Here is a 23,795-nt window from a genome sequence, read left to right as displayed (position 1 = left end):
TCAGTCTTAAATTAAATCAACAAGATTGCCTGAGTTTATCTGTTAAACTTTTTATTTTGCTTTAACAACAAGTAGAGCATCACTCTGATGCACAGATCCATAAACAATGGGCTGCCAACTTTTTAGAGCTAAAAGTGTTTATTTTTGGATGGTTAGAAAGTTGTATTTAAGGATGCATTGAACAGATACCTAGCATATAAAAAACTACAATGCTTTAATTTGAAATTAACAATAAAATTAACAAAATACTACAGCACAGGCATCGTCAGTGGTCTTTTGGTACAATTAGCCACACAGCAAACAAGATTAGTCAGATAATTGTATTAAAAGTGCTCCAGACAACGGAGCTGAGCTGATGAGCAGCAGACAGCTAGCAGCTATAGCCGTTTCCCATCTGCCTGTCACTCAAAGCGGAAACGTCTCTAATAATGCATAACTTTGGGCTCTCATAAAATTTACTCTGGTGAGTTATTAAAAATGTACCCCCCGTACAGTTTTCATGAACAGGAAAATTAGCAGTGCCGACTAAAAGCATTTTTTGTAACAGGCTGTCGTGTGCACGTGGGAGTCTTTGGGGGCTGACTTGCATTTGGATCCAGCCTCAAGTGGCTATTTGAGGAACTGTAGTCTCCGGCACTTCTGGGTTGGCTTTGCCTTTTAAGCCTGGAGGATCCCGCTTGCCCTCAACACATCGATGTGTGTCAAAACGAGGATGGTGATCAATCCAACTACCAAATGCACTCGTGCTCTGCTAATTTCACACGGTGTTTAATGACGCACAGCATGAGCAAATGAACTGTAAATATAATAGAAGAAAAAAAACAACTAACATGCATAACATTGTAGCTTCCATGGAAAACCTTCATATTGCAAACCTGGATCCTCCCTGACACACTCCCTGAGGACACTGAAACGTAACACTTCCTGCAATTGTTTAATTTCTTAGCAGCCGTGTTGCGAAACATTTTCAGGCAGAGGGGATTGTTTCATTTCCTGGCCTGTATTAAGGGGCTATATTTATTTGTTTCTGTGATCCACACCCCCCCGGCCTTGATCGGAGATAGCAAGTGGGTTTTATTTGAGGAAATACAGTTAGTTTTTTTTGTTTTTAAGAGCTGCACAACAACAACAACAACAGCATTGCTGGGTGGATATTGTTTCAGCATCCGTGCAAGTTGATCTGCGAGGCCTTGAGAAATTTCTTTGTGGCTGCCGTGTTTGGTTGCATTGAAATGTCAGATGCATTAGTAGGATTCTCGCTTCACCACTTCAAGGAGAACTATCTAGCGGACTAATGCAATATGGCTGCCCATTACCCCAAGCTGAGACTAGAGTGATGGCCAGCCTGTATTGATCTCTTCAATTTTTTCCTCTCCTTCTTTTTTTTTGTTTCTTTTTTTTTTTGTTCTACTTTCTCTCTCCTCTGCAGGCACTATCTTATTGTGCACCTTCATCCTGGCTCCAGGTGAAGTTGGCAGAGATAACTGTAGTTTGTACTTTCCTGTCTGTCTGGACTCAAGCCAGAGCGATGGGTTTTAGTTTTCCCATTTGATAAAACGACTTGCATTTCAGGAAAACCTCCCACAAAGTATCACTGTGGAATTGATCGCAGTAAGTTGCCAGCACAATGAGTTTTACATCTAGTCTGAGTTGCGAGGGAGGAGAAATTGGCCTGTTAAGGACAGGACTCATATTTAGCTATAGCAGGAGACCGGGGATGAAACCGGTCATAAAATAGACCACAGTACTTTCGCAGGACTCTCTGACTTTGCCAAGTCCCAGACCAGCAGTGAAAAAGCACGCTGGATTAAGAAGGACACAAAGATGTAGCACGTGAATGTCAGCTGTTTGTCAGTCCATAGTGATGTACACCCAAGTGTTCAGCCAGAGAGACTGGGGGGAAGAGGGCCTTCCTTTTGACTATCGAAGTGATAAATATAATTGCAGCATTATAGATCCCCTGGGGGTTCAGGTTTGCAGGGTGTTGAGTAGTCACGCGGGGGGTCGAATCCATCAAGAGCCTCTAATTTAAAGGGATTTATATTTCACCAAGCAAAATGGCAATGCTGGATTCCTCACCCTGCAGTGCATTTCCAGAACTGAGGGCAGTGAGGATGAATAATTGAAGCAGTTAATGCAGTGCATGACCTATGGCACTCAGACAGATAAGCGCAGAACTTCCAAGGGCCTGATGAATTTAGCCATCATTATCATTAAGCTGACTTTGACATATTAATCATAGTTGGAGCAGAGGGTACAGGTTCATGGTGTATATAATCTTATTATGATGTCGTTGGATTATAGGTAAACGAATAAGTGAATAAGGTAAAGCTTTCAATGTCACAAACCAATTCACCTCACTTTGACTTCAAGAAATTTCGAGTCTTTTGATATATTTTTGAAAAATCCCCTTCCCGTCCTCACTCACCGACCGTAAACGACAGCTTAAAAGACCTCCATCTCTATCTCTAGTCCTCTTTCTTGAATTGACTTCAATTAGTTGTAATAAGACACTTTCTTCTCTCAGAACTTGACATTTATCTGTCTCACATCACACAGACACACGCTCTCCTCTCGCTTAAATCCTCTCTTTGAGTCGAGGACTCTTTCAAGTCCACACGGCTTCCTGTGACAGGTGAAAATGGCCCGACCCAACGCACAGTACTGTGGAACCACCGATACAACGCTTGCTGTTTCATCGCGCCCGCCTTCCAAACTAACTGACTGACCATCTCACTAACTGACAGATGAGGGTTTCTGCAGCCATTCAATAATTTAACCACTGTTGCACAACTACCAGCCTGCAGCCTTTAGGCTGGTTTCAAGCCTGCAGCACATTCACTTCTGGTGCTCTTTATTTCTGAAAATGGGATCTGCTCCAAATTCTTCTTTATCTTAATCAGTGGCTCCTGTGGTATCTGTCTGTATAATTGACTGTTGTGACCTATAGTACATTGCTGTTGAAGACTGTTAAACCATCATGACTCTTTACGCAAGCCCCCAGGTTTCTTTTTTCTTTTCTTTTTATAATGGAGATAATGGATTTTCAGCAGATGTATGTTCTCTGTTTTCTTTTGTTTTTTTCCCCTCCCTGCAGTCACTATATGTATCCATGTACCTGCAGCCACACTGCAACTGGGAACTAAGAGCTGCAGCTAATATCAGTCACTGCACAGAGCTAGAGCTTCCTGAGGAGAAAAAAAAGGAAAGAAAGATAACAAATACAGTGTCATACTGTAGATTCAGGCTGAAATGATCTGAAATCTCTCTGCTGAAACAACGCTTTAAATGCCGTTCCTTTGAGACCAACAGCGCTGGCTAGTCTGCACAAATGACATCAAGCACGTTTCACTTTAACAGGATACAACAAACCCTTAAGCAACAGCCAGTGCATTGGCAGTGTCTCCATGTTTAAGTTTAGTCCATGCAGGGAGGATAACAGCAGCTATCCCAGAGGTCTTTTGGCACATACTCGATTATTTCTTATATCAAGAAAAAAAATCCACAATTTTTTGCTTGCTGATACTAGAAAAATGGAGAGTAAAGAGGAGGTTTAGCTGTTGTCATTTTCTTATCTTCTGCCTTCAGAAATTGCCACAGCAAACCATGACTGGAGACGTGTGATCTCCCAGCGAAAAGCTGTTTATATTAAAGTAATGGGGCTGAGGAGAGTGGCAATTAAGAGATTCCTTCCACCTCTCTAACTATGCAGAGAAACTCAAACTAAAAGGTTATTCGGACTATTAAAATCCTTGAGTGGGAGAAATTTTAATTGTTTCGGTAGACGTTTGCTGTTCACCGGGGGACAAAAGCTGCTGCTTCAGTCTAGGGCCACAGTGGTTAAGATGTTCTCTGGCACAGGCGATCATATTATCTGTTTATCCAAAGTGCTTAAGAGGTTATCTTATCCTCCACACCTGTAATTACCACACCAGAGTAGGCCAAAAATCGTATTTATTTATTTTTAAAGCTATAGTTTTGCTTTTCTACTCAATAACTGGCTGATGAATAAAAGAAAGCAATATCTAGTCATGTGCTAAAAGGCAGTTCTGATGATATACTGTGCCAAATAAAGTATTTAGCAACTGCTGTAATTAGTTAGTCTCTAAAGCAATCAGCGCCCTCCATCCAGTACAAACTCATTAGTGATGACCCGTCGGAGAGTGATTTATTGTCTGTATTAATATGCTTTCTGTTTGTTATTGCCAGCTGTGCTATCTGATTGGTTCAGGTTCCAGTAAGAGTTGTTTGATAATGACTTTAAATGAAAATTCAATGGCAAGCTGCTGGATTTTCCCAAATCCATAATATAAAATCTGTAGCTTTATGTCCCTGTTGGTGTGGATTATTGGATTTGTTATAGCTGATATGTTTATAATTCCCTCACTCTGAGACTGATGCTCGGTTAGAAGGCGCAGTGTGAGCTTCATATTGCATACTATTGTGGTTTGCAGATTACAGTGAAATGTTACTGTGGGCACAGTAAGAATATACATAATCTAGACTGTGTAGCACGCATGACAGCTTCATTAAAATCAGCAGAGTGTTCAGCTCTGTTTTCAATTTCCATGTAGGAGAGATTTTCATAGAGGATAGGAAAACAAAGCAAATATTTTGACCTTGGGCTTTTTCTGTGTGTTTGTGCGCATACATCTCTGTGTAAGAGCGGGTGAATGGGTGAGATCATCCCAGAGGCCTTATCATTTCTTACTCCTCTCCCATTAAAAAGGTGGAATCTGCATCGCCCAGTCTGTAAAAATTCCACACAACCCCAAGCTGGAAGATTACGACAAAACCATCCAACAACTGCTGGAAACGCAGCACTCGCGGGCAGTCATCATCTTTGCCAGCGAAGAAGACATACGGTGAGCAGCGCCGCACATTCTGGCTTCACCCATGTCTGTTCAGGCGTGCTGATGATTTGCCATGTCGAGGTCTTTAATCTCTAAGTAGCAGCTCCCGAAGAAAGGCTAGAGGCACAGATTTACCATGTGCACGGGCTGTGTCTGCAACACAAACATACCTGTAACAACACAAACACAAGCATGCCTCTGAGGAGAAGCGAGAATACAGATCACAACAAAGCAGCAGAGGTATTGTTTCATTTACAATGCCCCATGGGTAGTGTTTACGTAAAGAAACACAGAATCAAACATTTACTGTGGTAACTGCAAATTCAGCTCGAACGACTAAAAAGTGGATGTGCAAGTGAAGGAAAAAGGAAAACAGACAGAAAAAATGTCTGTTTTCTTTAAGTAACAGATAAACACGTACCCACAAAACAGCTGTCGTCTCAGGTTTAATGAGATAAATCGGAGAACTGTGCATGAGATGGCTGTAATGTCCAAACAGCTTCTTCAAGCTGGCTGATGCTCTGTGTAATAGATATTAGATTGCACATGCCTTTTTTTTGCTTTCTCCTAATGAACATGAATGTTCTTGCAGGGGAGTTCTCAATGCCACCAAGAGAGCCAATCAGGTGGGCCATTTCCTGTGGATTGGATCTGACAGCTGGGGGTCCAAAAGCAGCCCGATCAACCAGTTTGAGGATGTAGCAGTGGGAGCAATCACTATACTGCCGAAACGCTCGTCCATTAAAGGTGGGCACACAGATATTCACATTACAGTCTTCACCGGATCTTTTGTTACGTTGCTTTGCTCATTAAGGGTGTTTTCCCCCCCATCGCTTGATTAATTTGTTCATCAGTTCAAAGTCAACAATGCTAAAAGCAAGAAAGTAAGATATCAATCTAAATACTGTGAATACAATGCTGTCATTGTTACCTGTTGAGTTTATGAGTCATAAATTTGCCAACAGTTGTTCATTTACACAGCAAGCCAATATAAGAAAACAATGGTGTTCACAGGAAGCCTTTATTTTTGGTTATCAAGTAAATTTAAATTCATTCATTAGTTTAGGATTGAACGGCCTCCCTGATCTGAACCCGAGCGGTGCTTTGTTATTGGACTTCTGTGCTAATCACAGTTTGGCCATAACGAACACCTTGTTCGAACATAAGAGTGTCCATAAGTGCACGTGGCACCAGGACGCTCTAGGCCGTAGGTCAATGATCGATTTTGTAATCGTATCACCAGACCTGCGACCATATGTTCTGGACACTCGGGTAAAGAGAGGGGCTGAGCTGTCAACTGATCACCACCTGGTGGTGAGTTGGATCAGGTGGCGGGGGAGGACGCTGGACAGACCTGGTGCACCTAAACGCGTAGTGAGGGTGTGCTGGGAACGACTAGCAGAGGCCCCAGTCCGCGAGATCTTCAACGCACACCTCCGGCAGAGCTTCAACAGCATTCCGAGGGAGGCGGGGGACATTGAGTCCGAATGGACCATGTTCAGCATCGCCATTGCCGAAGCTGCTGCATTGAGCTGCGGCCGCAAGGTGGTTGGTGCCTGCTGTGGTGGTAATCCCCGAACCAAATGGTGGACACCAGGGGTGAAGGGAGCCACCAGGCTGAAGAAGGAGTCTTATCGGGCTTGGTTAGCCTGTGGGACTCCGGAGGCAGCCGACAGGTATCGACAGGCCAAGCGGAATGCGGCTCGGGCAGTGGCTGAAGCAAAAACTCGGGTGTGGGAGGAGTTCGGAGAGGCCATGGAAAAAGACTTTCGGACTGCCTCGAAGAGATTCTGGCAAACTGTCAGGCGTCTCAGGAGGGGAAAGCGGTGCTCTACCTGCACTGTGTATAGTGCTGGCGGAGCGCTGCTGATGTCGACTGAGAAAATTGTCAGGCGGTGGAAGGAATACTTCGAGGACCTCCTTAATCCCACTGACGCGTCTTCTGAGGAGGAAGCAGAGTCTGGGGATGAGGGGAATGACCCGCCAATTTCTGGGGACGAGGTCACTGAGGCAGTTAAACAACTCCTTGGTGGCAGAGCCCCTGGTGTTGATGAGGTCCGCCCCGAGTTCCTGAAGGCTCTGGACGTTGTAGGGCTGTCTTGGTTGACACGCCTCTGCAATGTTGCGTGGAGATCAGGGGCAGTACCCCTGGACTGGCAGACCGGGGTGGTGGTCCCCATCTTTAAGAAGGGGGACCGGAGGGTGTGTTCCAACTACAGGGGGATCACACTCCTCAGCCTCCCCGGGAAAGTCTATGCCAGGGTGCTGGAAAGGAGAGTTCGTCCGCTAGTCGAACCTCGGATACAGGAGGAACAATGCGGTTTTCGTCCTGGTCGCGGAACACTGGACCAGCTCTTCATCCTCTCGATGATACTTGAGGGTGCATGGGAGTTTGCCCAACCAGTCTACATGTGTTTTGTGGACTTGGAGAAGGCATTCGACCGTGTCCCTCGGGGTGTCCTGTGGGAGGTGTTGCGGGAGTATGGGGTGTCTGGCCCATTGCTACGGGCCATTCGATCCCTATACAACCGTTGCAAGAGCTTGGTTCGCATTGCCGGCAATAAGTCAGACTTGTTCCCGGTGGGTGATGGGCTCCGCCAGGGCTGCCCTTTGTCACCGGTTCTGTTCATAATTTTTATGGACAGGATTTCTAGGCGCAGCCAAGTGGTGGAGGGCTTTCGCTTTGGTGGCCTCAGAATCTCATCTCTGATTTTTGCGGATGATGTGGTTCTGTTGGCTTCATCGGGTGAGGGCCTCCAGCTCGCACTGGAGCGGTTCGCAGCCGAGTGTGAAGTAGCAGGAATGAGGATCAGCACCTCCAAATCTGAGGCCATGGTTCTCAGCCGGAAAAGGGTGGAGTGCCCACTCCGGGTCGGGGATGAGTTCCTGCCCCAAGTGGAGGAGTTCAAGTATCTCGGGGTCTTGTTCGCGAATGATGGGAGAAGGGAGCTGGAGATCGACAGACGGATTGGGGCTGCAGCTGCAGTAATGCAGACGCTGCACCGGTCCGTCGTGGTGAAGAGGGAGCTGAGTGTAAAAGCGAAGCTCTCAATTTACCGGTCGATCTACGTCCCTACCCTCACCTATGGCCACGAGCTGTGGGTAGTGACCGAAAGAACGAGATCGCGGATACAAGCGGCGGAAATGAGCTTCCTCCGAAGGGTGGCTGGCCTCTCCCTTAGAGATAGGGTGAGAAGTTCGGCCATCCGGGAGGGGCTCAGAGTAGAGCCGCTGCTGCTCCACATCGAAAGGAGCCAGCTGAGGTGGTTTGGGCATCTGACAAGGATGCCCCCTGGGCGCCTCCTGGGTGAGGTGTTCCAGGCATGTCCCACCGGGAGGAGGCCCCGGGGCAGACCCAGGACACGCTGGAGAGACTATATCTCTCGGCTGGCCTGGGAACGCCTTGGTGTTCCCCCGGATAAGCTGGAGGAGGTGGCTGGGGAGAGGGAGGTCTGGGCCTCTTTGCTTAGGCTGCTGCCCCCGCGACCCGGCCTCAGATAAAGTGGATGAAGATGGATGGATGGATAGTTTAGGATTGGAATAAGTACTTTCAGCTTCGCCCTTATTTTAAAGTGCTCACCAGGAGACGGTGGATTCATGCATTTGATTTTAAACACTTAACCCTCAAATTTTTCTCAAAAATATGTTGTTGTTTTGTTTTCAGTTTTATAATAAAAGGATGGATCCATTCTGAAATCTATAAACAAAGACGTTTATGTGAATAAACCACAAACAGAACTCATTATCCTAGCTTCTCAAAAATTACAATAATCAGTCTTCATTTATCAGAACATTTAGATAAGAAACTAGCAAACAAACTCTGCAGCCAGATGGTAGATACATTAGGTCTCGAGCAGTTCAAATAGGTTTTCCAAATTGGTCTGCTTTTGAATGTGATATGCTTGTGAGATATTCTAACGACACTCTATGCCAACCTTTAATACTTGGTTCGTTCTCACTAATCTACTTCAGTAAGAGGTTCTTCCTTTCAGAATAAGCAAGAATACAGTACAATCCTCTCTTTCTCATTGGGATGAATCTACCAGGGAGACCTAAAATAACAGACTTTGGTCCATCTCCATTTTCAGCCCCATTATATATTCTGTCTGATAATACATTAGAATGGTGTTTTTGCAGCTTATGACATGACCAAAGGCAATGCGTTAAGGTGCCAATTTCTCTCTTGCATTTCAGGCACATTGGTGAAAAATTGGGGAGGAAATTATGTCCACAGTTGGGAGATATATGCATTCTGTATAACATATTGAACTGTACTGCTCTGGCACTATTACAAACTGAAATTGATTTAGCATATCCATATATATATACTCATTCACTATCATTGATTGTGACAGAAAGAGCCCCTTTCCCATTTATCCATAAGGTCTTGGAAAAGTAAAGGTGGCGCAGCCAGCACATTTATCCTTGTAGCTGTTTGAAACAATAGCTTCACAACAGGGCGTATTTCAGGATTTCCAGTTAAGGTTGTGCTGTGCAATATGTTATGTGTTATTTGTTGATGGTGAAAGAAATCCTTTCTGGGGTTACTGTTTGACAACCTCCCATTTTACAGGGGTTTGGATTGGCACTAAGTGTACACTAGCTTGTCACCCTTCCTCCAGTTTGTGTCTGTTCTCAGTCTTGAATCTGGGATCTTTTACATGTGAGGCAAACATGTTGACTGCTATATTACGGAGTAAATGATTACGGTTTGGCAGATTAAAAATATGCATTAGTTACTGACTGAAACATTCTGAAACACATACAGCACTTAACACATTTATTGTACCCCCCGTCGTAAAAACAAGAAAACACAAATATTCTATCATTATATATTTGGCAAGAAATAAAGCCAAATTTGAGCCGGCACACTGGACTTCTCTAAGACATCAGAAATTAATCAAGCATAACATTCAAAACTAATTTTTCTATTCAGGAATGGAAGTAAATAACTGTAATTTGGCAACCTAATCAAAACATAATGTGATTTACAATTTTTTTACAGAGCTTTTTGTTAAACAGGAAATTTGAAAATGAATGGATAACAACAATAATTATATTTCAGCTTTAAAAATATCATTTTGATTAAAGAGCTTGCACATGCTGCAAGATTAACCATCACAGAAACATGAAAAAATGATTTGGGTAATTACCAGTACTGTTAATTTAGGACAACTGTGGTGTAAATCTTACATTTAATGGTGGTCCAATAATTTTTTTTATTGTTTTAGCACAGTGTATTATACATATTCATATAACATATACATATTCCATGTGCTGCAGGCTCTGACCCGGGCCCTTGGCTGTACCTTTTTCCCCACTTTCCTGTCTCGTCTTTGCTGTTCTGTCACATAAAGGTGAAACCTTATTAAGTTCAGATGGTGCATATTGCCTTTTTCTAGGATCATGGCTCTAACCAAAGGTTGGTTCAGTGTTCAATCACTAGTTGCTAACGGCTGCACGAGTACTCCTGGGGGCCTCACAGGTAGTGTATTGTTGTTTTTAATGAAAATGAATTCATCTTCAAAGGCAAAAGTTAATATTGAAAATAATAAAACCCAAGTAATGAGCTGAAAAGATCTAAAAATGCTTCAGAATCATATTTCTTTGTTGTTTGATCAAAGTGAACGATCGCTTTCACGTTTAACAGTCGTGTCATCGAGCAGATTGGACTGCAGTGAAAAAAGTATGCTGTAGAAATCCTGTAACATCATTGAACATATATTGATCAAAAATCTGCAATCTTCAAAGACTATTAAGAACAAGGACATATTTTTATTTACTTTCTTTCTACCCACTTCACCTCCCTCTGCATCATGTATTTCTGCTTCAGCAAACAATTTCCTACATCTCTCTGAATGACTTTTGACATCCCGCAGAGAACCAGCGTGTCCTTGTTCCCATCTTTGGCTGTGGATTGCAAAAGACCAAACTAAAGTCAGTTAGAATAAAATGACTTTTTTTTTCTTTTCTCAAACACATAAATAAGTGACTGTAAACTTTTTCATCTCTGGAAGTCATCACAGGTATTAAAATTATTACAGAAGCACTGCCTCATTATCAAAAGCGACGCTTAATGGTGGTTTTGAGAAAAACCTTAATAGTACACAATTTTTTTTTTACTATTTTAACATTTTATATCATTAATGTCTAAATGAAATGTCATTAACGACTCTGTTATTCTTTAAAACTGCAGTTTGAAGAAGTCTGCCCTGAAGAAAATGGAAGCGAACAAGGGAATTATATAGCTTCATTTGCAAGGACATGCAAAATTTACCACAGAAATATTCACAGCATGTGCCATCTATTTTAAGTTCTGTTCAGTGTCACAGTCCTAATAACCACTCATCATTACAATTGAGGAAATTTGAAAGGCTGGGTTTTATGAAGCTTTCTTTAATTAGGGGAGGTCTAGCCAGGACAAATGTACACTCTGGAGGCAGTGAGAAAATTATTAATCCACCATGCATTATTGATGGTCTTTGAAAGGAAAATCAGCTGAGTCATTCAGCTCTGATTAGCCATTATTACCTTTACCCACAACTCAGCCAATGGGACTGGATATCAAAGAGTGGATACACAGTGACATTAAAATGGGGAATTCAGACTCTCCTCCAGTCATTTGGGATGCTATAAAATATATCAGACGACATCAGCCTGTCGGCCAAATATGCTGACATTTAACAGTGGCAATGACTGATATTTATCTGTGGCTTTGCATCAATTTGATTTTGAATGTTCGAATGTGGCATTATGAAGAATTAAAAGACTCTGAAACAGTGAAAAGCAATATTTTTGGAATGACAATTTCTGGATTTTTCTGGCACAAAAGGGGAAATAACATCCATCCATCTATTTTCTTCCACTTATCCAATGCAGGGTCACAGTGGGTCTGTAGGTTATCGCAGCTGCGACGGAGCGACAGGCGAGGTACAGGTCACCAGTCTATCGCAGGGGAAATGACAACAAAAGCAAAACTAAGGACGTGACTATGGCCATTAGCAATTAGCCAGATTGTTATCAGAATTCCAGAACTGGTTCAACCCCATTGTAGATAAAGCTCTTTGCTCAGAAACAACAGTAAAAAATGACTGCACCATGGCGCTTGCGGGGGAGTTTTGTCCCAGCTCGCTTCGCTGACCCACATTGGGTGGTAAAGTTTCACAGAAAAGAGAAAAAAAATCACCACACAGGCTTTCTTTTTTTGTTTGCCGCAGGTTATTTCTCATAAAGATGATTCTTCATACAGGCACCAAAGCCCTGCTGAAATATGTGTTAAGTTAATATATCACGCCTTCAATCCATCTCCGTTGTAATGGATTTTATGAAGTGAAGAAAACCTGCTCAGCACCTACAGCTCCTCGTAGCCCGAGGAAGCGGGCTTTGGCATCACTTACTATCCCTGCGTTATTTATTCCGCATCCTGGTTTTTAATTAGTGTAATTTCCTAGATGAAAGAAGTGATTAAAGTTCCACGGGGCTTGAGAGGAAGAGGAACCACTAAAGTCAAATTTTGATGAAGTAGTGTTGTTCTTACACCTAGCAACCAGCACTACTGCACCACCACCACCGAGCTAAAAGTTTCAGTACATTTCCTCTAGCCCTGAATTGGTTGGTAATTGGTCCGGAACTGAGCCATTCTCCTCTTTCCTCTCTTCCAGGGTTTGATGAATACTTTACTGCACTCACCCTCGAGAACAATCGCAGGAATGTCTGGTTTGCCGAGTTTTGGGAGGAAAACTTCAACTGCAAGCTGCTGAGCGCCTCAAAGAAAGAGGATACCAGCCGAAAATGCACAGGTACGCGTGCCAATAATGAGCATCTCTGCAGTATACTAAAAAGTTTCACTCTCCCGCGTCAGCGTCCGGTTGATTCGAACTTGACCTTTTGCTTGCACTTGAAGCTGCAGGTAAACGATTAGGGTTTAGGGGTTTTTTTTGTCTGCTGTGTATCCAGAAAGTCTAACACCAGGTGTTTCTATCCAGCGGGTGCAGGACAGGCAGAGTTTATTATTAGAAAAATAATGCACCACGTGTCTTTCTACAGTTGCAGACTGTCTACTCTTGTGGCTAATGTCCTGTAACTCTTTAATCCCATATTCCCTCAATTCCCCCCCTTAACACAGTCACCTTGGCAGCTCAGCACAGTAACTGAGCCAGAGAGTAATTTATTTAGCTTGGAAAGTGACAGAAAACTATGTCTTCTGCTTTAGTACTAGTAGTATTAATGATAGGCTTGTTTCTTACAGTGATGCATGCTCATTTTACCTAAACTTGCCTGCCAATGGCGTGACAGGCATTGCACTGCATCTATTATCCATGTGGATGATGCCTGTGATGTGGGATGCTCTATTAATCTTGCTTGCATACGTGATGATGGTAATAGCAGCGTGACACAAATTACTGTTTCCTGAAGGATTTTCTTCCCTTTATAATCGCCTGTTTGGTGTCTTTTATCATGTGTCAGAGACAATACTCTTCCACTTAGTGAGCCTCACAAAAGCTCTGTAAAATGACTGTAAATGCCTTTTATGTTTTCTTCAGTTCCCCTGAAAATGGCTGTACAAATGTCTATATATTGGCTCCTTTCAAACTGCAAGCCGAGTTGATATTTATGAATATTAAATACTAACAACAGGCTTTTTTTCCCCTGCAAAGACTGTCCATTGAGCAGCTTGTACCGAGCTCAGAAAATCAAAAAGGTCATGTGTGGGCAGAAATGTATGTTCTTAGAAATGGGCTAGAATGTCAGTGCAGATCGCTTTTGAGCTTCATTATTTTATTGAAATATTCTGCATTCTTTATATACTTATGCTGTATTGCCAATTATCATCACTGAGGTCTCCTGTGAGCAGCTACAACTGAGGAGGGAATCATCTTTCAGTCTCCTTTTTGATGGTGCAGGTTTTTTTAATTTATTTTTTGTTAAGTAGGAGTGTGAATATTTCGATTATGATGATAATGATGATGATGATTATCATCATTAAAAGGAGATGTAGTATTTTTGTTGTTATAATTTCCATAATTTCACCCTTTGAAATGCAATTGAGTTTGCAACAACAACAAAAATCCTGTCGAGCTTGTACGTTACATATTCAGTCGGTGTATCGGCAGCAGGACGAGGCGGAACCTTTACAGCAGCCTGCAGTGAAAGGGCAGTCCACTGTGGGAGGGGGGTATCAAAGGGCAGGGGGCCCCTGTAGAAGAGTCTAAAGTTCATGATCTTCATCACCTTTCCGATGGGACAAATGAGGTCAATTATTAGGTGCTTATTACTTTCTAATGCACTGCAGTAACTAAATGTATTTGCTGTATTTGTCATAAACACTTTCTCATGATCCAGCTTCCACTTGGGAATTAAATGTGTTTTCTTATTTTCTGAGCCACATTGTCACTTTAGGTGCAATTCCTTCAGAATCAAAACTGAAGTAAGAACAACAAACGGCAAATTGAGGAACAAAAAAAGGAACTGGAGATGACAGGGAGAGCTGCAGGAATGTAACGTCTAATGGTTCATAATGCATTTGGCTCTTAGTCTTCCTCTTCCTCTTCCTCCCTCAGGCCAGGAGCGCATTGGGATCGACTCCAAGTATGAGCAGGAAGGCAAAGTGCAGTTTGTGATTGACGCAGTGTACGCCATGGCCCACGCTCTCCACAAGATGCACCGGGACTTATGTCCTGATCATCCTGGCGTTTGTCCGCGGTTGGAGGCAGCAGAAGGAAAAACTCTGCTGAGCTACATACGCAACACCAGCTTCAACGGTGAGTGACACGCTGTAAAAGTTCGGATGTTTACAGGCTGCGCGGGTAAGAAAAACAAACTCAATTATGGTATGGCTTAAGTGTTTAGAATTTTGGACTGCATTTAAAGCTTGTACACCTGAGAGTAAACCATGTCAAAATTCAATTATCAGCTACTTATCAACATTGCAGATGTTGTCCTACAGCACGAGCGGTTTCTGTCCAGCATCTTTCAAGCTCTCTTTTTGAGCGAGTGGATAATAGAATCAGCTGAAAGAGAAGCTGTGCAAATATTTATTCATTAATGGATTAATCATCTTTGAGCATAATGTGGTTTTAAAAAGCCAGGTTCCTCTCAGTGTGTGTCTTTTTTTTTTTGTTACGGTTTTGTGGATTACTGCTAGGCCATGAGGAGTGACTATATAAAGTCTCTGGTACATAACAAAGCAAAAGCAGGGTCTGCATTGTTCACTTTACAGGTGCTGGTAGGTTTTGGACAAAAACAAAGAAGCTTCCTCTTTTTTCACTCTATATTCCAACCAACTGTCCAGCTACATTCTCACTTTAAAAGTTGTGACACATGAATTTCAGGCAGTGTTGGGAGAATCAAGTCTGATTAGTTTTGGTTTGACGAGGGGACCTGCCTGGATAGAGAAGGCAGGAGACGAAACACATGGATTATTGCATATTTATCAGTACTGTTCGCACCAGAGTGCAATTAGATAGTTCACTGACTTTATCCAAGGAAACTCAAGACCATTTAGTATCCCATCTGACTCAGTTGGACATTTGCATTTCCAGCATGCAGCCAGTATTGAGAAAGCAGTGCATGTGTTAAAGTGGTTATAAAGACAAAAAATAATGTGAGTATTTTATTAGAACTTGTAGCAATAAGAAGACTAATCATATTTAAAATATGAGTGTCAGACTGTTCCTTTAATTAACACTTAATTCCTGAGTATTTTAGTTGCTTTGTGTGCACATCATGTGAGTTAGAAAGAAAAAAACTAACTTAATGGCCATAAAAGCCATTTCAGGCTACCTCTTCTGTTTTTATGTGTCAGATATGTAACATTTTGCATTGATATGATACTTGATGGGCCTACCTGTGCTTGAATAACTACATTATTCATCCCTGTGCAGGAATCAGAGGATCCTTAACAATTAATGCCGAACGGCTTTTAATGACAGCTGTTCTAAAATGCAGAGAGCAAGGGAAGAAGAGAGACTGGGAGACGAATTTAAAACATAGAAACCTTTGTCATTACAAATCTGCTGGCATGCATGTCAGCCTGTGATCATTAAAGGCTCTTTTGAAGTACACGGTGTCTTCACAAAATGTTCTAGATAAGATTCGGCTAGCTTTTAGATCCTAGTGATTCAAGCACGGCTATAATCTTCTCTCAAAACTTTAGAAGTGGACCCAGATAAAAATGTCACTTTCTTTAAGTAGTATAACAAAATCCTGCAGTGTAGTATATGTAGGAATAGTGTACCTCTTGCTACGTTACTCATTGTACTAAGGATTTACCTAAGATTGCAGTACTTCCTTTCCTTTTCTTTTTTTTTTAGGAAGGGCATATCCTCTCCTGTGGATTCTAGGTTCAAATCCACAGGCTATCTAGCTTGTGAGGGGGTTCTCTCAGGGTACTCAGGCTTCCTCCCACAGCCCAGAGGCATGGTAGCTTATTTAGTGAATCGAAATTGCCCGGGTGTGAATATGAGCTGGTAACCTGTTCAGGGTGTACCCCACCCTTCACCTCACGACAGGCACCAGCACCCCCACAACCCTAAACTGATAAGCATACAAAAATGGATAGATAGATGTATGGATGGATGGAGACCCAGTCTTTTAAACATATATCTTATAACTGAAAATGAACAGGAACATTCGATTCATTTATTTAAAAGCATGACTCAAACAGCAATATGCGCATATCATTTTACTGAAACATTAAAGTAGATAAAAGTTTCACAACTCTTTTTTTTTTCAGATGAATGCATTCATTACTCTAAAACAGAGATCAACCCTCTGATTTTCCTTGAACCTGCAGCGCATATTTAGTGCTGTTATTAATTCACGTGCAGCTCCAGGAATTTGAACAATTAAATTTCTAGCGTGGTAATCAGACTAAATTTCCATTTCATTTCATTATTCCCTCAGAGATCCCGTTGTTCGTGTTAGTTCTATCTATTCAAATAAGGTTGTTTGTTCAGTCACATCCCATCCTCCCAATGTCATTTTCAGTCAAAACAGAAGGCGTGTGTTAGGGAAGAGTTAACAGTTTTCACAACAATCCCATAATTATGCAGTGTTTTGTTATTTAAGTAGTAATACACCGAGCAACACTGTTCTTTCTTTTTTTCTTTCCCACAAAGCTCTGATTTTCTTTGCTTTTTTATCCAGTGCATTTCAGGTTTATCTATGTAGCCCCAAATCACATCAGCTATCACGTCACGGCGTGAGTTAAAGACTCTATCGTGTAGAAAACCCTATCAATTAAGAAATATAAGAAAGCACTTATAGGTATATTGGGGATATCGGGAAGGAAAAACTACCTTTTAACAGGAAGAAGCCTCTGGCAGAACCAGGGTCAGGGAGGGGCAGACATCTGCTGTGACCGGTTGAGGGGGAGGGAAAGACAAGAGGAAAGAAAAAGTGAGCATAGAGAGAGAGAGGACAAAACACTAACTAAGGTAGAGCGAAGACAAACATTTAATGACACACTGCAATCATCCAGGCAACAACAGACCAAACTAAATTGCTTTAAAAATTTGTTATTGCAAATACGCATTCATCAAAACTTTGAGAACCAGTTTTAATGAATGAGTGCCAATTTTGGGAGGCAGCATTTGACTGAGGGCTGCACAGGAAAAAAGGGAATCGTCAAACAGTTTTTATTAGCATTTGAAATGCGTCTATTCAGACGATGGGGTTTTTATTTTCTGCTTCTTTATAGTTTTTTAACCATCAGTGAAATGGCTGTTGCAGTTTTCAATACCGGTTGTATTTGTCAGTGTTAGGACGATTGAGTGTGCTATAGCTGCTGTATCAGAAGAAATTAGTCCTGTCCTGCATTGCTGTGTAAAAGTATGACATAAACAGTAGGTGAATAAAGTAGTATGATGACCTGTAGGCATCACGTAAAGAATCTTTTCTGTAAATAATTTTTGCAAAACGATGAAATGCAAAAATTCAACTCGTAGGATATCACCAAGCTCACTGTTGTCACTGAAAACATGCGATTTTACAAACTTTTAATGTTTTAAGAAAATATCTATCTATTACATATATTTAAGGGACTAAAGAACTAGTATTAATTGCAGATGGATGTATGTTTGGTGCTATAGTGAGTATTTACAGCAGCAGGCTGGTGTATATAAGATCAAGGCTCATCATAATGAAGCAACATATTCAGTGCATTAAAAATAGACTTTGGTAAACACTGAGGAACTGAAAAAAATGCAAGGCTCTGGCTGCAGAAGTTGATTTCAGTATGAAAGCTGTGATTTCAGATAATACTTTTTAGTAAATCAGTGCTTTATTTTCTTCATATTTCTTGACATTGAAAATTAAATTATATCAGTAGAAATATTAAGGGTAATATGTGATATTATGCACTGAAATTATCCCAATGCATTAAAAGTATGTATATGTGAGACTTGGTTGACACTAAGCATTGCAGTGATTAAATTTAACAAGGGTAATTACACCATATAAATACTTCTATACTAAAAAAGTGTGAAAGCAAACTTGTGGTATTGAGTTAAAGGCTAAAGAGCCGCCTGCCTTTCTTTAACACTGTCGCTATGGCAGCAGTGCAGAGTTCCAGCAGGCAGGAAGCCCTCTGAGTTTAAGGTGGAACTAAAGCAGCAGACTATATGCAAACGACAGAGCAATATAAATATTTCAAGAAGGCCTTAACCAAGTGCAGATTCATGCACTGGATCGACAAGCTGTTGCCCAACCTCGATAACCATCTGGATTCATGCTGCTGACTTTTCTGTCATTCGGCCTTAGAAAACATTTCATTTTGGTAATGACAAATAAAGAAGTTCATGTGAAGCAAAAATAAGATTTCCCATTTTCAGTCTCCACAGCCTCTTCCTGCCTTGCTGTTGTATCTCACACCTTTTTATAACTGGTTGTTCTGTTGGTGCTCTGTCAGGCATATCTCGCTGCCCCTTATTGCATTTAGACTGGAACCATGCACATTATCCTGTGTGTGTGTGCCGCTGCTAACGCGTGTTTGAGAGCCAAGGAGTGTAAACCTCCTTTGTTGATCTCCCCACCGTGCTGGAGTCACAGAGCTGAAGAATGAGAGGCAGAAGGAAAAAAAAAAAAGGAGAGAATAATGATGCGAGAGAAACACAGCAGTGGATCCCTAGTCCACCCACACTGCTCTGCACTGCACAGCAGCAGTACACTTTTGTCATGTCTTAGTTCAGAGCCACATGCAAATGCATAAATCTTTCATCATAGACAGCATTCTCGCTTAGGATTCTACACAAAGCATTTTGTTCCCTTGAAAATATAAGGCAATAGAATATAAAAATGAATTTCTAATGTCCTTTTATCTGCGCACACAGAAACGCCACTTAATTATTTGCTCTGAAGCCGAAACTGAGCGCCAAGTGCCCAATCATGCATGTGACTTTACTGAATGACTGTGTGTTTGCGCACGCTATATATTTTTGCTGGGGCGTGCAGTAAGAATGTTAACCCTGTGACAGCTTTTGCTCACTGGTGTCAATACCTTGTCAACATCTTTATACACTGTGTCAACAAGTCTACTCTCTGTTTGGTGGAAGCCGAAGTGACAGGACGGTGACTGCCGCCCACCCGGTTTGGGTTTGGTTTTCATATCGACAGAGTTTTCAGAACGCCTTTGACAATACACTTGAATTAATTCTGAACACCCATCCCACTTCATTTTCTGTGCTGACACTCAGATGCCTATGAATTAGTGTTCTACTTTTAAATTGAAACATCAGTGGGTCAAATGGCTCCACTGCTGCTATTTCTGTAGTGGTAATGTGGAATATATGGTGCTGTCACTTTGCATAACCGCAAAATGGGAGAGATTTGTGTCTCTGCATCGACACCGTAAGGGCCACAAACTTTCATTTGTAATACACAATCGTGTCACAAAGTCAAAAAGAAAATTTGGGTGCTTGTTCACAGCATTTTATTTAAAAAGCTGGTTATTTTGTTCTCTGAAATTGGATTTTCTCTCGCCTCGTCTGCCTTTCTTGTTTAACAAGAGACTTTTAGCCTGAAACTTTTGTAGAGTGTTCAATGACAAATGTCCTTGGAAAAAAAAAATAAACTGGAGGGAGATGAAATTCCCTTCTGGATGAAAACTAAGGAGAAGGTGCGGTGGCCTTCCATCCAAAAGCCACAAGCTCTGTTCTAGTTACAAAAAACAACATGTTCCCAAAGTGTTGTGGACATATGCTCGTGGTCCATTCTCTTCACTTATTATAGCCAGAGCTATTAAAGTACTTAATTCCCATGCCAAGTGTCATCAGGCTCCCCTGTCCCATTTCAAAAATGGTATCGCCATCCGTGCATGTGAACCACTGTATGCTTTGCCAAGGTGAACAGACTTGTGAAATGCAGCAGTTTTTTTCATTCCCTCCTGCATTGTGAGGTGGTAGAAATGACCTCATCAACAATGCAGACCTTATGTATGAAATAAAGTACAACCTTTATTCCGCTAATGTCATTCAGCGCTCCCTGCTGTAAAGGAGAACTCACGTTGACTGGCATTTGCATTAAAATGTGCACACATTAACACGTGTACCAGTGTTAAAATAACTGACAGGCTCGAGAGCCTGCAGAAGTTCAAATAAGGAAAACTTTAGATATTTAAATGTTTCAGATGTCCACAGTCGTCTGGAAGCTAATTAGTGAAATCTTCAGGGCCCCGCTTAAGCCTGGATGCTGCACACTGAGAGCGGATGGGGACTGGAAGATGCTTTGGCTGACCTGTTTGTCCTGCTTACGTCCCCAGTTGTTGACCAGAGTGTGACTGAAATGCAGCACTACTTTTAATCTGCGGAGGTGTGCGCTGTTTTTAAGGAGCAGCAGCCAGTTCTTGATATTAGAGTTGAGAGTGCACATGACTAACCATGTTTTAAATGTGAGAATATATTCTGCCAGTGGGCATTGTGCAGGCGTGATGATGAATAGGAAGCAGGTAAGAAAGTGTTATACTGGTCAGTAGGGAGCTTAGTAGCTTTCTAACCTTTTTTTTGTCTGTTATTATCACAAAGGTTCAAGATATGGGTCTTTGTTTTTGGAGGTTTATATTTGGAGAAAGGCACACACACTCCTTTGCTTTGTCCTTGTAGGCCACCAAGGAGTCAGGAGCAACGAGGTAAAGGGTTTTTTGTTTTTTTGTTTTTCCACACCAAGGTCTAACACTTTTTTTTTTTTTTTGCATCTTCTCTCTTGCTCTGCTCTGCACAGGCAGTGCCGGCACCTCTGTTGTGTTTAACAAGAACGGCGATGCTCCAGGACGCTATGACCTGTTCCAGTTCCAGATGACCAACTCCTCTACCCCAGAGTATAAAGTGGTAGGGCAGTGGGTGGAGAACCTCCAGCTCAGGGTATGATGATTTACAGCTGCTGATGAAACAGACACGAGGCGTGCGTTTGCAAATGTTGGCATGCGTGATGATAAGGGATATGTAGGTGCCGATTCTACAGCATGAGGACTTTGTGTTTTCCAAAATTGAAATCTCTCAAGGTGTGCATTTTTTTGCATCTCAACTATGGAAACAAATCAGGTGCAGACATTTTTACTTCCACTCTGATTGATGTATTTCAGGTGCAGAAAATGAATGTTTGCAATTTAACACGCAAAATAAAGCATTTGCTTTACCCAGCAGACAATATTTCATCATTTTTAGGTCTTATATTTTCCTCCAGCAACAAATAGAGAAACACACACACACATTTCAATTGATGAGTTGCTCTCCAATGTAAGCCAAATGTTAAACATATTCCAAAGTCCTACATAAAGTTACTTTAGACTTAATAAAAAAATGTTTATAACCATAATTGAAACTTGGTTCTGTTAAAAGTTATCAAAAATCCTGAAAGCTGCTTTTTTAATAGGAAAGAAAAAATATGCAGGGAAACCAGATTATTTTAAATCTAGTGCATGAAAAGGGATAAAAGGATTTTAGTTGGTCACATTTAGTATGTTATTAAAAAGATCTGATATGTTTCCACCAGTGAAAGAATGTTTGGGCAAGACTAATACATCAGAAGCAACACGATTTGGGAGTTCAGTATTAAAAAAGAAGGAAGGAAATAAAAAGAAAATCAGCTAGCTGAGCTCTCACTGATGTTGCATATCATTATTCTTTCACTGCATCTTCTGGAGGACTGAGGGTGTACAGTGGAAGCTAGCTTATGTCAGTCCGTATAGCAGCAGAGAGCTACCAAAGATGTCGCTGGAAGGTGACACCTGAAATACACACCTTCCGTGTTCCCACTGCAGCTCGCTAGCTTTCCTGCACTACACGATGAAAGTCTATGATCACATTTTATCAGATGAAATGAAAGTACAAGTTAAACCGTATGACGGCTCTGGGTGTGTTACAGGGAAAGGGAAGGATATTAATCTAAAAATATGTGGATGTGTGAGTTGTTTGACATTTTTGGCACATCCAAATGAAAGCTGAACCCATGGAATAGCAACATGGATTTTGCATTTGGAACTTAAATTCACCTACTGTCTAATATAGGGTTTAGGTGCAAAGCTGGAGGCTGCAGCTGCTTTTTTAAGTGCAGGGAGTTGGTTTCATGCCACTGTAATAGATCTCACTGTCACAACACGAGAAATGGGCTCAGGTGATTCATGTGGGCAATAAAGAAACTGATGAGTTCTTATTTTTTCAAGGCAAACATGGCTCGACATTTACCATATGATAGGATGAAACCTGAGCTGAAATTTCTTTGTAACTCAGATTAGGAAAAAAAGAAAAAAGAAAGCATGACATTTACATACCGATGAGTCAACATTTGCATAATGGTTCTCTGGATGACAAGAATTAAACTAAACCAAATGCATTTGATAGAACAGGTGGAACAACGTCTGCTGCTGGAGATTTCTCCTTCGTTCTGTTTTAGTGTGATTACAAACCAAATGCTGTTACAATACAATTATATCCTAATGCAGAAAAAAAAAAAGAAAAGAAGGTGTTACTGCGTTCTGTAAGCGCCGTCTAATTTAAAGGTTTCGTTGGAATGAGCACCCTGATACACTCTGCGATGATCAATAAAGAAATTCAATGTGATGCTGTTCCAGCTCGCAGAAACTCAAATTAACTGTAAAATTAACAAATAAAACAAAACCCAAATAGCAGCCTCCATAGCAAGTCCAAGGTGTCAAAAATCTTGTTTCTGGTCTCCATGGCAACAGAGCTGTTGGTCTCATTACTGTTTCGACACTGTGTGTAATCGGGAGGTTTTCCAGAGAGCACCATTCATTGTCCAAATAACAAGTGGCACCTTCATGCCCTCAGATAAATGGCAGATGATAATCTACCCAGACAGCACAGAAACAACACATTCGTCATACAGGTGCACACATCGCAAACACACTGCAGCTGTGTGAGAGTGCGCGTTTGTGTGCGAGTGGGGTGCATATCTGCATGTGCAATTAATGGCAGTTGCCACATGTGGAGGAGGTGATGCTATCACCTGAGGTGATGCCAGACTCATGTCATATGCGATGGTATTTGCACCTGGTGCAATTTTTTAAAGCCAATCCATGTTAATCTTAAAGAGTCTGACTGTAAAGCCATAAGTGTTTGAAGTTTGTAACAAGTGTTTTATGTTTTGTTGATATGTTAAAGCCCATTTGAGTCTACAGAAAGACTGCAACAAATAGTGTATTTTCAAAAATGTCAAAATATTTCCTTAGAAATGTTTGAGCTGCAGGAAGCAAGGACAAAAAAAAAAAAGATTTCACTAACTGTCTCATTATATCTTGTTTCTCTAAACCTTACAAAAAAAGAAAAGTAATGATACATTTGATAAATTGATGTTTGCGGATGATGAAGGATTTCTTGTGTTTTCCTTAAGTCTGGCAGCCACATAAGTATTAGATGTGATGTCTCTGGTTTAAGTTAAGATAACAGGCTGCAGGCTCGATCTTCATATTTAATGAGCAGGTGAGCCAAA

The 23,795-nt window shown here is 41.5% G+C and overlaps 1 protein-coding gene across 3 annotated transcripts in view; it reads left to right on the top strand.

Annotated features, from left to right (window-relative positions):
• LOC146494637 (metabotropic glutamate receptor 7-like) overlaps nucleotides 1-23,795 on the top strand; it is a 77,203-nt gene that overhangs the window by 32,885 nt on the left and 20,523 nt on the right. For all 3 annotated transcript variants that reach the window (XM_085144545.1, XM_085144544.1, XM_085144543.1), the window contains 5 exons: nucleotides 4,730-4,865; nucleotides 5,446-5,600; nucleotides 12,515-12,652; nucleotides 14,414-14,614; nucleotides 21,069-21,208. In XM_085144545.1, coding sequence (XP_085000671.1) covers nucleotides 4,730-4,865; nucleotides 5,446-5,600; nucleotides 12,515-12,652; nucleotides 14,414-14,614; nucleotides 21,069-21,208 — 770 coding nt within the window. The remainder of the gene's footprint in view (nucleotides 1-4,729; nucleotides 4,866-5,445; nucleotides 5,601-12,514; nucleotides 12,653-14,413; nucleotides 14,615-21,068; nucleotides 21,209-23,795) is intronic.

This window comes from Neolamprologus multifasciatus, chromosome 20 (genome assembly GCF_963576455.1).
Source record: "Neolamprologus multifasciatus chromosome 20, fNeoMul1.2, whole genome shotgun sequence".
Lineage (NCBI taxonomy): Eukaryota > Metazoa > Chordata > Actinopteri > Cichliformes > Cichlidae > Neolamprologus > Neolamprologus multifasciatus.
This window is presented reverse-complemented; position numbering and strand designations above follow the sequence as displayed.